This window comes from Heterocephalus glaber, unplaced genomic scaffold (assembly GCF_053883595.1).
Source record: "Heterocephalus glaber isolate CG9 unplaced genomic scaffold, H.glaber_assembly_v1.0 deba00001606, whole genome shotgun sequence".
In the NCBI taxonomy this organism is placed as follows: Eukaryota; Metazoa; Chordata; class Mammalia; order Rodentia; family Bathyergidae; genus Heterocephalus; species Heterocephalus glaber.
The window spans coordinates 12,927,995-12,942,838 of record NW_028258377.1 but is presented as its reverse complement, the minus strand read 5'-3'; the positions used below and the strand labels follow the sequence as shown (position 1 = coordinate 12,942,838).

At 56.0% G+C, this 14,844-nt stretch overlaps 1 protein-coding gene across 4 annotated transcripts in view; it reads left to right on the top strand.

Moving 5' to 3' along the window:
• The window catches only part of Unc5a (unc-5 netrin receptor A), a 60,383-nt gene that overhangs the window by 44,323 nt on the left and 1,216 nt on the right, over window positions 1–14,844 (top strand). Inside the window, exons 3-15 of one of the 4 annotated variants that reach the window (XM_004836312.3) lie at window positions 5,019–5,162; window positions 5,426–5,529; window positions 5,684–5,864; window positions 6,467–6,634; window positions 7,228–7,392; window positions 8,847–9,035; window positions 9,144–9,446; window positions 12,394–12,481; window positions 12,709–12,877; window positions 13,084–13,317; window positions 13,436–13,585; window positions 13,665–13,829; window positions 14,458–14,636. In XM_004836312.3, the coding sequence (XP_004836369.1) occupies window positions 5,019–5,162; window positions 5,426–5,529; window positions 5,684–5,864; window positions 6,467–6,634; window positions 7,228–7,392; window positions 8,847–9,035; window positions 9,144–9,446; window positions 12,394–12,481; window positions 12,709–12,877; window positions 13,084–13,317; window positions 13,436–13,585; window positions 13,665–13,829; window positions 14,458–14,636 (2,239 nt within the window). Of the gene's footprint in view, window positions 1–5,018; window positions 5,163–5,425; window positions 5,530–5,683; window positions 5,865–6,466; window positions 6,635–7,227; window positions 7,393–8,846; window positions 9,036–9,143; window positions 9,447–12,393; window positions 12,512–12,708; window positions 12,878–13,083; window positions 13,318–13,435; window positions 13,586–13,664; window positions 13,830–14,457; window positions 14,637–14,844 lie in introns of all 4 variants that reach the window. The other 3 variants (XM_087194792.1, XM_087194793.1, XM_004836313.3) reach the window with 3 other exon arrangements.

Sequence of the window (14,844 nt, the reverse complement as noted above, 5' to 3'; positions counted from 1 at the left end):
GAGAGTAAGAGGATGGTCCCCCCAAAAATGCCCTAGCATTGCACAGCAAGAGGTGGCAAAGGAGTCTCTCTGAGCCCAGGCTGGGCTGGGCAGGGGCAGGGGCAGGGGCAGGGGCAGCCTGGTGAGAATTTCGAGCAAAGAAAAGGGAGTCGGAGAGAGTGAGTCCCAGATGATCAGAGAACTTGCAGACTTCACATTCTGTGATTGATTTCTGCAAGTGTTTGTTCACTCATTCATGCATGCATTCACACATTCTCTGAGCACTTCCTCCTAATGGGAGCACACCCTCAGAGAGGCAGATACGGAGGTGACTTCTCAGGGAAAGGAGAGCAGGCTGCCCAAGGCACAAAGGGAGGACCTTCAGGGGAGGTAAACTGAGGAAGGAATAAGGACTGGCCAGGGAAGGAAGAGGGCAGAAGCATTCCTGACAGGGGGCACAGCACAAGCAAACAAAGGTAGGTGACCAGCATACTGGTCAGGGTCATCAGGGAGGTTCAGGATGTGCAAAGGGACTGAAGTGGTGTCACTGTCCTTGGGGTTTCAGACTGTAGAGCTCTGTGGCCACATCTGTGGGTAACACTCAGGGGTTGCTGACTAGAGGAACAGAGCCAGAGACACTAGGAGAGGGAAGCCTCAGGACTCAAGTGAGAGGCACAGGGTTGTCTGGGCCAGCAGGCACCTGAGCCTTATCCACAGGACCCTGCATTCCTCCTCTCCCAGCCCTGGCCTCAGGCAGCCAGTAGGCCAGAAGGATTGGACAGAGAGCCCATATTTGGTTTCCATTGCTCCCCAAGAGCAGGACCAGCAGACAGGCAAAAGCTGACAAAGACTTGTCTTTTCCATGTCACTTTGCAAAACACCCCACACATAAAGAGCCCTTGGGTTTAGTCCCAAGCCCCTTCCCGCCAAGGCCTCAGCCAGCCCTGAGACACCCAGTGTTCATCCCCAGGCCAAACATCCAAGCTAATGTGAGGCCAGAGCCATCATGCAGCTGGAGACAACCAGGCAGCACTTAAGACTCAGCAATGCCAAGTCCAAGCCGGGGACCCCAGGCCCAGAGTTGAGCCCCGTGCTGCCAGGCAGGTGGGGGGGGCGCTCAGGAAGGGTTCCTCTAGGAGAGGTAATGTACAAGCTCAGGTATGAAACCACCTAAAAGAGTAATTCCCAGGCCAAGGGACACTAGGCCCTTGGGGTGGCTCACATTTGGGGTGGGAAAGTGACCCTGGGGGCAGGCAGATGGCCAGAGAGGGCTGTGTCATAGTAGCTCCATGGGAAGATCATGCATGGCAGATGGGACTGTAGTAGACTGAGGCTATGGCTGGGAGAATTGTTTCAAAGCTCTTGCAGTAATCTGAGTGTGAGCTGAAGAGCCCTGAGCTTAGATAATGTGTCATTTAGTGCTCAGAACTAGCCTTGTATTTTACAGATTGGATGAGCCCTTGGCTATGGCTATGATCTGTCCAAGAACCCAAAAGGGTTCTAACCAGGTCTCTTGGTGTGCAGAAGTCACCCCCACCTTCCTCCACCAGGGTTTGAGGGGGTTGGCCTCCTACCCCCAAGTGTCAGCTCAGCCAACCAACAGGAGTCCCAAGTGACCAGCAGACTTGGCTTTCCCTGCCACCTCTGCACCGTCCCGGCCTAATACATGCCTGCTGGTTGCTACCTCTTTCCTGCAGACCTCCAGTGTTCATTCCACACCTGCTCTATGCTAGACATTGGGTTAGGTACTAGGAATTTGGCCTCTGTGGCCCTCAGGGCAGGTGATCCCACAATGCCTCCCACCTTGAGGAGGGAGCTGGAACATTAGTTGTCCAGTAAAGTTCTGGGTACCTGCAGTGCCTCCCAGGACCACAGCCTTCTATATACACCCTCAGCAGAGGCACCATAGGCTTCTCCATCCTGAAGAACAGCTTTAGGGGCCACATTGGCCCAGTGGGAGGGTCCACTGTGAACCTCAAGTAAGATCCCCCCTCACCATCCCTGGGCTCAGTCTCTTCATCTGTAAAATGGAGATGAGGAGAACCCTTGCAGGTTGGTGGAGGGAAGCCCTGAGATCTCATAGGCCAGTTGGACCTCTCCGTGAGGCTTTTCCTTTCTTCCCACTCCATGCCTGGAGCCCAACACCACTTTGCAGCATGCTGAGTCCTCCCACTGCTGGGGCAGATCGACCAGGGAAAAGACGGGTGAGGAGGGAGCTGCAGCCAGAGACCTGCTTTGCTGCAGCTTTGAAGACCTGTCCTGAACCCCATGGAAGGTTCCGGTCCCTCCCCCGACTGACCCCCCCACACACCCCACTGCCATCTCGAGGTCTCTGGTGTGTGGCTTGGCTCAGAGCCAAGCTCTTGCTTGAATGAGCAGTCACTGACCTGGTCCAGCATACAAATGGTCCCCAGCCCACACTCCCAACAGGCTTCTATAACCTTGCTCCATTCAAGCCAAGCAGAGAAGCAGAGCTCATGGGGACTTGTTCCACTCATAACCACTAAGACCCTCTCCTGCCCTGAACTCCCATCCTCAGGCCTCCTGTGGCCAGTGCATCTGAATGTTCATTGATCCCATTGATTTCTCAACCCAAAGACATTGAGTGTTTGGAGGCGAGGAGAAAGGCTTTCCTTACTTACCCACAAACAGACACCATGGCAGTGGTACCTGGCAGGGGCATAGCCCAACAGGTAACGGTCTGTGGTCAGGCAGCTGAGGTTCACCCAGATCTGCAGCCCCACCTCTTCACGTGTGGGGCTGGAGTAGCGGGATGGGCACCCCCCGGCAGCAAGTGCCCATCCTCTGCCTTCATTCCCCAAGGGAAGGGACCAAAGCCTGAAAATGCTAGAACCCAACTTTGCTGTCACTATAAAAGCCTGAAATTTGCAAAAAGCCAAGCATTGGGAGAATAATTTGTTGTGTGTTAAACTGATTGGTTACTGGAAGCAGATTGAGAAGGTGAGCTTCTGAGCTTGGTCTCAGAGCCCCTAGGCCAACCCTCCATCTCCCAGAAACACTCAGCCGGCCCCCATGCAGGCTCCCCACATGTGCCCTCATTGTTCACACATGGACACACGTCCCAGGCCAGCCAGCCTAGGATTCCACCTCTTCCCTTTCCATTCCTCCCCAAGGCTAGCACTTCACATTTACCAGATGGGGACAGACACAGCTGTACCCAGAAATTGCTCCCAGGGACCAGGCTGCTTAGTTACCTGCAAGGGAGAAGAGCACAGCCCTTGCCATAAGGACAAGGCAGGGCAGGGTTGGGTTCCAAGCTCAGCCCCCAACCCTCTCAGAGCTTGTGGGGCTCAAGGGCTTATTTATGCAGTGGGAAGAAGAGGAGGTGACAGGACAGAAGAGGGGGAGTGCTATTGTCCCCAGGCTGAGATGCCTGGGGTGTGCATGAGGTTGCCAAGGGGATCCCCCAAGCCGCACCTTCACCACAGGGATAGAGGGGCCATGATAGACCTCTCCACGCAGGGAAGAAAAAGTACCTGGTTCAGGATGTCCTGGAGGTCTCCCTCCCCTAACCCCAGAGGCAGAGAAGAGGAATGAGGAGACCTGTCTCCACCCTCAGTTCCTTCTCAGGTGCCTGGTCTCCATGTGCTTGACAGGTAGCTGGTACCTAGGACCCTCTCCTATTCATGGACCCTGTGGGTGCCCCGTGGTTCTCAGCCCCACCCCACACTCAGACATGCACACCAGGTGCCGTAGAGAGCAGAGCCAGGCAGAGCAGGGACTGGTTCCCAGAAAGGAGGAAGTAGCCCAGCAGTAGCACTCTCAGCCAAGGTTGACCCCCCCACTACTGGCCAGGGCGACGGGAGCAAGTGGGCCCAGTGCACAAGCTGGACAGACTCCATGAGGAGAGATCTGGGAAGGGGTCAGGAAAAGACACGTTAGAGAAATTAAGAGAGAAAACAGTCTCCCGGCCTGCCCAGCTCAGCTGCGCTGTGCTCCTCCTGCAATGCAGCTCTAATTGAATTTCTCTGTTAACAATGGAAACACATTGGCTGCCCAGCCTCTCTCCCACTTTCTGATAAGCCAATGACCCGAGGGAAATTGGGGTCAGGAGGAGGAGAAATTGGAAGCAAACAGTCTTTTCTCACTCCTGGGGACACTGGTTTTGGCTGTAGCCCAGAGGAGGGAAGGGGGGTTGTCATCCCTCCTTCCGGTTTGTCAGAGGGACCCAGGCTCTCCCAGCACACTCCACTATCTGGGTCTGGGTGTGGCAGAAGGTGGAGAGCTGAGTCCCAGCTGGAAGGGAGTTCCCCCAGCCCACTCTACTTGGGCAGAGCAGACCCTGGATTCCTGATCACTGGCCAGCTTCCCCTCTGTCGGCTGCCCCTCATCTTCTTCCAGTGTTTCTCCCTGGGGATGGACACCCCCAGCCCACCCCAGGGTGATCACAGAACCCTAGACACACTTCGGATTCAGGAAGTCCTGGGTGTCTATGGCAAGTTTGTGCTCTCTTAAGTGGCTTTCTATCCAGGTGGGAACCATATGACAGAAGAGAGTGGATTGAGTGAGACCAGTATCCCCTCACAGACACACAGTTAGGAAACCCTCTCTAAATCCCAGGGATCTATTATCAGACTACACAGCAGGGCAGTAATTGTGTTGTTAAAGGATGTCATCATATTATCACTTGTCAGGATTTACCCACCAGCCCTCCAGGGAGATAGGCAGCCCCTTCCTCATTCTCTCATGCCCACAAAGTCCCCAGAGCTCAGCATGTCTGCCCTACTCTATCTGCCTGGGGTCCTTAGCAGTGAGAACCTGTTGCCCACGGCCCCACCAAAGCCCCTTTAGGAATATTTCTGTCAGTGACTCCAGGGAGATAGGCCTTGGAACAGAATGAATGGAAATTAAAGAAATTCTACTCCTGGCCTCTAGGGCCTATAAATCAGCACCCCTGTGGGATAACTGGAGTGCCCTCAAGCTGAGGGTTTTCTTTGAAGTCCATTCTTCTGCTGTGGGTGGCACAGGGCATCATCCATTTGGCCAGGGAGGCTCAGTGATGGCCCCTGTGCCCCCAGGGCTGCCAGCCATGGAGGTCCGCATCAACGTTTCGAGGCAGCAGGTTGAGAAGGTGTTCGGGCTGGAGGAATACTGGTGCCAGTGCGTGGCATGGAGCTCCTCGGGCACCACCAAGAGTCAAAAGGCCTACATCCGCATTGCCTGTGAGTCCCAGCCCGCTCTCCAGGGTGCCACTAGGAGATGGGGAAGTAGGCTTCCAGGAAGAAGGGGTCTGGTCAGGAAACTCCATTGTCCTGCCTTTAATGGGTGGAGGAAGTCTGTAGGGACATTACTAAGCCCTCCCCTGATCCCCCTGGGCACTTGGCACTTCCTCCTGCCTTGTACCATGCCCCTGTAGGACCAAGAGATAGAGATGACCAGGCTGAGCAAGCACTCAGGTGAGAAGACACTATTGTTCTTCTTCCAGATTTGCGCAAGAACTTTGAGCAGGAGCCACTGGCCAAGGAGGTATCCCTGGAGCAGGGCATTGTGCTGCCTTGCCGCCCCCCAGAGGGCATCCCCCCAGCTGAGGTGAGAGGAGCTCCCATGCCCACTCCAGGTGGGCAAAGCTCTCAGTTCTCTAGTCTACCTACCTGGACCCCTGAATGCTCCTCTCCCCAGTGGCATTCTGTGCTCTGGGTAGGGCCAGCATGGGCTGGCTGTGCATTCTTTGGCTCCTCCCTAGGTGGAGTGGCTCCGGAACGAGGACCTGGTGGACCCATCCCTGGACCCCAACGTGTACATCACTCGGGAACACAGTCTGGTTGTGCGGCAGGCCCGCCTGGCTGACACAGGCAACTATACCTGTGTGGCCAAGAACATCGTGGCCCGTCGCCGTAGTACCTCCGCTGCTGTCATTGTCTACGGTGGGTCCCAAGCTCCCTAGTGGCTGGGAGAGGTACTGAGGTGCCACTGAGGGAGTGATGTACGGCTGGCAGAGTAGAGAAAGCCATAGAGCTAAGGCCAGGTAGGCCAAACAGTGGCCTGGCCAGGAAGGACAAGGAAAGGGTGTGCACGGTGCTTAGTGATACTAGGGATGTGTCTGGACAGAGGGGTAGGACAGATTGGTGGTCAACTGTGGGAAAGAAGCATTGTGCAGGAAATAAAGGGATAGGAGGGGATCCAGGGAAGGTATCAATCATCCCCTGGTCCCGGGCACACCAGGAGCAGTCAGAGTAGGATGTGGGAGTTGCCCTATGAGAGATCAGAGTCTGGGCTGGACTTGCAAGTGAGCTCATTTCTGTTGGCTGCCCAAGCACCTGCCAGGAAAAGGGTAGGTCCTGCAGGGGATGCTGCCGGGCCCTGGGGCAGCAGGCACAGGAGTGGCCCTCCCTTTCAGGACTTCTCTCCCAGTACAGCCACAGCACACCATTTCCAGCTCAAAGCCCCTGTGCTCATGCCCTGTCCCCTGGGCCAGTATTTGAGGAAGCCCCCGCTCCCTGACCCCAGTCCTTCTCTGTCCGGCCAGTGAACGGTGGGTGGTCGACGTGGACCGAGTGGTCCGTCTGCAGTGCCACCTGTGGGCGCGGCTGGCAGAAACGGAGCCGGAGCTGCACCAACCCGGCACCTCTCAACGGGGGCGCCTTCTGTGAGGGGCAGAATGTCCAGAAAACAGCCTGCGCCACTCTGTGCCCAGGTACCAGCGGCCACCGCCTCCCACATCGTTCTCACCACGTCATCTCCGTGCCCTGGCTCCATCGCGCCCACCAGCCTGCCCCCCCGCCATGGCTCCATCCCACCTGCCTGCCACGCAGGCCCAGGCTAAGTCTGAGGCAGGGATGTAGATACAGTTTGTTCAGAGTCAGGGCTCAGGTACTCTCCAGGCTGGGGGCTTAACACAGGGTCAAAGTCACAGGGTGTAAGGTACAATCAAGGACAGGGTCTGGGGCTCAGCCTGGGGCTGAATCTACCTGTGCCTGGGACCAGAAGGGTCATCATTTGCCTGAGAGCCCTTACTACCCCAGAACCAGCACGGCCTCCCTGGGGTGGGGAGAGCCAAGCAGCCCCTGGCGTCATCCACGCCTCCCTGTCATTAGCATGTGTGTCATTGAAGCCAGCTGGACTCTGGAGGGCGTGCAGATTGGTGGGCCTGGCCCTGGCATCATGCCCAGGTCCAGGTCAGCTTGTCCTGCCTGGTCCAGATGCCCAGTGGGGCTACGCTGGCAGACCGCCTGGGACTGGCTTCCCAGGCTGACTGCCCTGTCTCCTCTCTGCCTGTCTCTCATCTAGTGGATGGCAGCTGGAGCCCATGGAGCAAGTGGTCGGCCTGTGGGCTCGACTGCACACACTGGCGGAGCCGTGAGTGCTCTGAGCCAGCACCCCGAAATGGGGGTGAGGAGTGCCGGGGCGCTGACCTGGACACCCGCAACTGTACCAGCGACCTCTGTGTGCACAGTGAGTCTTCTCTGGGGAGGTGGTGGCTAAACCAGTCATCCTCCTGCCACAGGCTGCATCCCTCTCCAAAGCTCAGGACCCTCAGGGAGGCCCCCTAGTCCTGACGTGTCCACACGAGCCCATGCACGCTCACATGCATCCTGAGACATGTATCAATTTGAACCTTGACTTGTGGACACCCATCTGTTCACCCCAACAACTCTCCTACAGCCTCATGTCCACCCCAACCCCCAGTGTACACACAAATCCTATGGGGATGCCAGGCTTGTGAGGCCTGTTAATTATAAGGCCATAACTAACAATTAAAGATCTCTGTTGGATTTTTTTCTCTAGAACACACCCTTCCCCATTCTTTCAATTAAAAACCTAATTATCTGTGTCAATTCCTTTCTGATGGACATTTCTTCCATTATGCAAAACCCTTCTAAAATCAATATAGCTTCCTCCAAGCAGTCAATCCCCTGTCCCCAGCCAAGCTCCAGGCCTGGGAGAGATAGACAAGGAGAAAGGCCTACAGACTGACCTGGAACCACAGGGGAAGCAGAGCCCACAGATATTAGTTTTCCATTGCTATACTGAAATACCTGAAGTTGTATACTTTGTAAAGAAAAGAGGTTTACTGTACTAAGCATAGGTTTACTATACTGCACTAGCAGGTTTACTGTACTTAGCACATAGTTTTAGAGCCTAAGTCTCTAAATAGCACGGCAGTCGTTCTGGCAGGGGCTCCTTTAGCTACATGAACTAATGGTGGATGGCATCAAGGTGGGAGCTCATGCAAAAGGAAGAGATCACATAGTGAGACAAGAACCCAGAGAGAGAGGGAGAGAGAGAGAGAGAGAGATGATCAGGGAGAAGCTAGTCTTGCTCTTTCATAACAACCCTCTCATAAGAACCTACAAGGGTCCCACAAAAAATACCTCAGTCCCTTCAGAGGACAGCACCCCCATAACCTAAAGGCCTCCTACTGAGCCTTATTTCTTAAAAGTCACACCACCTCTCATGTCACCACACTGGGAACCAAATCTTCAATATATGAACCTTGGGAGTTGCACCCTGTATTGGGGGATACCAGAGGCACCCTCCCAGCCTCAGTTATCCTGGGGCAGTGATCAGGTAGTGGGTTCAGCAGGGAGCAGGTTTATCCTAGTATTCAGGCACCAGGCTGCCCAGTTTGGGGACATAGTTCTTCCCCTCCTCCATTCTTCTGGCAGCCACCTCAGCCTGAATCACATGCCTAGGAGAAATGTGAGTTGCTCAAGAGTCACAAGCAAGGTGGTGGGAGGTACAGAGCTAGAATGCACACATGCCAACATCATACTCCTCGCCCCAAATGTCCAATGCCAAGCCAGTGCTGATGCTCATTTGGAGACCTCATCCTCCTGGCTGTTGGCCACTGACTTCTCCAGAGCCCTGTACTCCTGCCTCTCCCAAGGCCATGCTCTCTTCTGCAGCTGCTTCTGGCCCTGAGGATGTGGCCCTCTATGTAGGCCTCATTGCTGTGGCTGTGTGCCTCATCTTGCTGCTGCTTGTCCTCATCCTCGTTTACTGCCGCAAGAAGGAGGGGCTGGACTCGGATGTGGCCGACTCATCCATTCTCACCTCAGGTTTCCAGCCTGTCAGTATCAAGCCCAGCAAAGCAGGTGAGATAGCCCCTGCCCGCAGCACTCTCACCCAGGACCCCACACCAGTTACCCCTGAGGAGGGGAAACCCTCAGTACCATCCCCTGAGCCTGTCTTTATCCCTGCAGACAATCCCCATCTGCTTACCATCCAGCCAGACCTCAGCACCACCACCACCACCTACCAGGGCAGTCTGTGTCCCCGGCAAGATGGGCCCAGCCCCAAGTTCCAGCTCACCAACGGGCACCTGCTCAGTCCTCTGGGTGGTGGTCGCCACACGCTGCACCACAGCTCGCCCACCTCTGAGGCTGAGGACTTCATTTCCCGCCTCTCCACCCAAAACTACTTTCGCTCCCTGCCCCGTGGCACCAGCAACATGGCCTATGGGACTTTCAACTTCCTCGGGGGCCGGCTGATGATCCCAAATACAGGTAGGAAGGACCTGAGTGCCCCAGGCAGCCCAAGGGGCAAGACGAGCCTCTACTTCCCACCTGGAGGACAAGGACAGCACCAATGTTCCTCCTAGGTCCCTCATTCTCAGCCTGGAGTGACAGAGCTGAGCCACCAAGCAAGGACAGAGCTGTGGAGAGAACTCAGTTGTGTCTGGGAGTAGCATTGGCAGTGGGGCTGTGGCCAGAGCTGTCTCCCTCTTGTTGCCTGTGGACATAAGACTGTTGCACATCCATTTATGCAGACTGCCTCCATGTCCTGGGCTCTGTTCTGGGACCTGGGCTCAGAGGTGGGCCAAGCACCAGCCCCAAGGGGCTTACCTATAGGCGGAGAGATGCCAGAGACAAATGCAGAACAGCCTAGGCCAGACAGGGGGCCTCTTGGAACCCCCACTGCATCCTGGCTTTCCACCCTATACTTCACAGTAATCCCTCTAACAGGGTCCCGGAGACACCCTGCTAGGGAACCCAGGAACATGCTTGTGGCCATCTTGGGAGAATCACTGCAGCCTTTGGTGAGGCACCACCCTAAATTCTCTATTCCCTCAGTGTAGGTGACCCAGTGGGACCCTGGCTTCCTTGCCCCTCTCTGGCTGCTCCTGGTACCTGAACTTAGGCGTTTCTCAGCGTTCACTCCCGATGCCCTTCTCCTCTAGTGATCTTACCTGCTCCATGCCTCCAATCGCTGTGTCTGTGCCAATCACTCTCACTCCTCCAGCCCCAGCCCACTGTTTTCCTGGGTGCCAGAACTGCAAACCCAACTGCCTTCTGGGCAGCTCCATCTGGATGTCTCATGGCACCTCAGATTCCTTGTGCCTGAAGCAGAACTGTCTCCCACCTTCCCTCAGTGCAGCCTCCTTTGCAGTTTTCCCCAGCTTACATCACAGTCTAGTTGCTCAAGCCAGAAACCAGCTGGGGGTCACCTTGGCCTCCTGCTCTTCCTCATTTGCCCCCTAATCCCCATGCCTGCTTCACTCACACATTAGCCCCTCTGTGTTCTCCCTCCTCTATAGTTCGTACCTCCCCTTGCCTCTTATCTTTCCCTGATGCTTCTCCTGGCCCAGGCTGCCACACCCTTTATCTCATTTCCAAACATTCATCCAGTGAATCCAGAGTTGATCATGTCCCTATCCTGCTCAAACCCCTCGTGGGGCTCCCTGCTGCTCCCAGGCAGAGATAACAAGGCTGCTCTAGCCTCTTCCCTCCCACATGTTCTTCTGCATATGGCAACCACATTAGACCCTCAGCACCCCCAACACACCCTGCTTCTGTTTGTACACAAGAGTCCTTCTGCCCCTCCCACTGGTTCATCTGCTGCTTTTTCTCTGAGTTCTGGCCTGACAGCTCTTGCTCTCTGTGCCTCATGTCCCCTTTGGACAGAGAATGATAGTGAACCCCTCGTAGGACTATTAGAATGATGTGCTGAGGTGGTTCCTGTCAGCTCGAACAAAGAACAGGCAAACAATGGCTGCCCAGTGGCCACCGGCCTCCATTTCCCTGGTAGGTGGGGATGCCACCTGTCCCATATCCTTTACTGCAGTTCACCTGTCTTTCTCCCCAGTGGCTAAGTGTCACAAGAGCAGGGTCCATTGTTTCCCTATCCTTCCTAAGTGTCCAGTCTTAGTATTATTGGAATGAACACACAAGGGCGTGTACCTCCCCCGTAGAGAGCATTCACACCGAGATGTCTAGGATTGGCACCAACACCAGCCACACTGAGTAGTAGGGGGAGCATGGGTTGGCCAAGGGAGCAATCACTGTGAATATGGCCTCAATGTCTCTATCTGCCTGGCTCCAGTTTTCTATAAAATACAATCATGCATCATTTAATGATGGGAACGTGTACTGGGAAATGCGCCCTTAGGCAATTTCATCACTGTATGGACATCACAGAGTGGGATTATGAAAATCTAGGTAGCTATGATGTCACTAGGTGATATAACCTCATGGGACCACCATCACATAAGCAGTTAGTTCTGCATGCATGGAAATATGTGGAACATGTCTGTTGCGACATTCCAGCTCAGCCCACCTCAAAGCTCCCCACTCTGGAAAGTATGTTTGCTTTTGGGATAAAGTCACAGAATGTTTGTCTTACTTTCCCCCTGTGCTGAGGTGGGGGGTCCTTTCTGATACAGGGGCTGTCTGTCCTAGGTGGAGGAGAGCTACTCCTTACATCTTCCCTGAAGTGAATTCCAGCCCCTGTCCTGGACATAGCCTGTCCTCTTCCCTCCCACCTGAAGCCTCTTCTCTCCGCAAAGGCTCTGAAACTGCTCCTGCAAGGCACTGGGGCAGAGGCACACACACAGCAGCCAGACCTGGGAGAATCCATCTGTGCCATCCCAGACTAGGAGGGCTGCCAAAGCCCACGGGGTTGTTGAACCCAACTCTGCCTGCAAGGACAGAGATAGTGGCAGGGAGTGGCCGGGCCCTAGAGGGGTCCCTAGCCAAAGGAGAAGGGAGAAGCTGGAGCAGGACAGATTGGCAGTGGTACCTCTAAGTATGTACCATGGCAGGGCTGGAGATGCTTCTGGAAAGACAGTGGGACCAGCAGTGAAGGCCTTTAGATGCCAAGCCAGGAAGCTGGACTTTATCACAGAGTTAGGGAAGGTTTTAAGCAGGGAATGTCCTGGTCCCAGCCAATGCCTTTTGCGTGATACAGAAGGTAGGGACAGCAGACCTGGTGCCTCTGTCCCAAAGTTTTCCGTGCCCAAGCTAACTATGCATGCTTTTCCCACCTGTGTTTCCTCAGCTTTTCCTGGACTCTGACTCAGCTTCATTCCTGTGTGAGTGGTTGGTCACAGCCCCTGTGACCTCAAGCCAGGCTGGTACTGGCCAGTCCCCAACATGAGCCTTGTGGGAGGGCTGGCTAGTGTGGTGTTGGGTGTCTACACCACATAAGCCTGGGCCTCCTCCTGCACTGTTACAGGAATCAGCCTCCTCATCCCCCCAGATGCCATCCCCCGAGGAAAGATCTACGAGATCTACCTCACACTACACAAGCCAGAGGACGTGAGGTGTGGGCTTGGGCCCTGCTGCTGGGGCTGGTAGGGTCCTGTCTTCGGCCTGTCACTGGGATGGCCCCTGCCCGGTCACTGCTGGGCCTGGCTGGCTTGAGGGAGGGCAGGGGGACGAGCCCACCAGCTCTTTAACCTCTCACCCTGGAGTAACTCTGCCCTGACCCCTGGTCCCTAGGACAGGCCACTGACACCTTTCTCTTTCCACACATGTTTCCCCACTTGAGGTTGCCCCTAGCTGGCTGTCAGACCCTGCTGAGTCCCATCGTTAGCTGTGGGCCCCCTGGAGTCCTGCTCACCCGGCCAGTCATCCTTGCCATGGACCACTGTGGGGAGCCCAGCCCCGAAAGCTGGAGCCTGCGCCTCAAAAAACAGTCCTGTGAGGGAAGCTGGGAGGTGAGTATGGGATAGCCCTGAGCCTACCCACCTGAGCACTGGCCTCAAAGTGGAATGTAGCCTCCCTTGCGCTCACCCTGTGCTCTGAGCAGCTGTGGCTCTGCACGGTGCCCCGACCCCTCTCAGATCTCTGGCTGCATCTCAGAGCTCGGGGTGGCTTGTGGGCTCCAAGGCTGGTGGAACTCACCATTGGGCTCCACCTGCAGGATGTGCTGCACCTGGGTGAAGAGGTGCCCTCCCACCTCTACTACTGCCAGCTGGAGGCCAGTGCCTGCTACGTCTTCACCGAGCAGCTGGGACGCTTTGCCCTGGTGGGAGAGGCTCTCAGCGTGGCCGCCGCCAAGCGCCTCAAGCTGCTTCTATTCGCCCCTGTGGCCTGCACCTCCCTTGAGTACAACATCCGTGTCTACTGCCTGCATGATACCCAGGACGCACTCAAGGTAGCAACGAACCCCTCCCCAGTCCCCCAGCCCTAGGCATGGAGGCCCCTTGCCTCAGGGGCGGTAGGGAGGGGTCCTCCCAGGCCCCAGGCTCTGCTGATCACCTGGGGCCCTACAGGAGGTGGTGCAGCTGGAGAAGCAGCTGGGTGGACAGCTGATCCAGGAGCCTCGTGTTCTGCACTTCAAGGACAGTTATCACAACCTGCGCCTATCCATCCATGACGTGCCCAGCTCCCTATGGAAGAGCAAGCTTCTTGTCAGCTACCAGGTGAGAGCCAAGCCCACCACCAGCACCCAAAGAGCTGGAGCTGGGCACACCTGACATCTCCTCTGCCGCCCCCCCCCAGGAGATCCCCTTTTATCACATCTGGAATGGCACGCAACAGTACCTGCACTGCACCTTCACATTGGAGCGCGTCAGCCCCAGCACCAGTGACCTGGCCTGCAAGGTGTGGGTGTGGCAGGTGGAGGGCGATGGGCAGAGCTTCAACATCAACTTCAATATCACCAAGGTGGGCAGGAGGGCCATATGCTGTCACCACCAACCCCCCAGAAATGTTCCACTCCCTGGACCAATTCTGCCCACCCTGCCACCAGCCCCTCTTTCTTTCCCAAACCCGATTCTTCTAGAAACCACTTGGGACCTCCCTCCAAGTGTCCTGGGATGCAAAGGGAACTTGGGGAGGGGAGCCAAACAGTTTAGGAGCAGGAGGAGGAGACAGGGCTGGTGGGAGGCCTGAAGGGCTTCCTTGAGGAGAGTTTTGCACTGGTTCCAGAAGGATGAGCAGAATTTTGACAGGCATCAGTGTGGGAAAGGGCATTTGTGGCAGTAGGGGAGGACAAAGGCCATGAGAAGAGAGCAGTAGTGCTGAATAGCCCACAGGACTAAGGGTGAGGGTGGAAATGGAGGAGAATGAGACCAGAGGGCTCTTCTGCTCACTGGCTGTGATTCTAGGTGGAGAGTGCACTTGTAAGCTTCAAGCTCAAAGCGTAGCACCCTGACACATGACGGAGAGGGTACCTGGGAAGCCCTAGAGCCTTTGCTATCCCCAGGTCTGGAGTGGTCTGGGAGCTCCCCCAGCAGGAGGCAGCAGTGGCCTGGTTCTCACAGGAACCTCTTTCCTGTCTCTCCCCACCTAGGACACGAGGTTTGCTGAGCTGCTGGCTCTGGAGAGTGAAGGGGGGGTCCCAGCCCTGGTGGGCCCCAGTGCCTTCAAGATCCCCTTCCTCATTCGGCAGAAGATCATTACCAGCCTGGATCTGCCATGCAGCCGGGGTGCCGACTGGCGGACTCTAGCCCAGAAACTCCACCTAGACAGGTGGGTGGGAGATGGGTGGGGAGGGGCTGCAAAGGCCACCCACAATCCATCCCAGGCAGGTGGGTTGGCTGGGGTGGACAGGAGACCCTGTGGGCCTGTGCCACATCCTCTAGTGTCTGGGCAGTCAGTGTATTTGGCTGAGGGGAGGCCCTATCTTTGGCTAAGCTGGGAGACAGGAGGTGGCAAGCTGGGGTGAGGCCAGGCCACT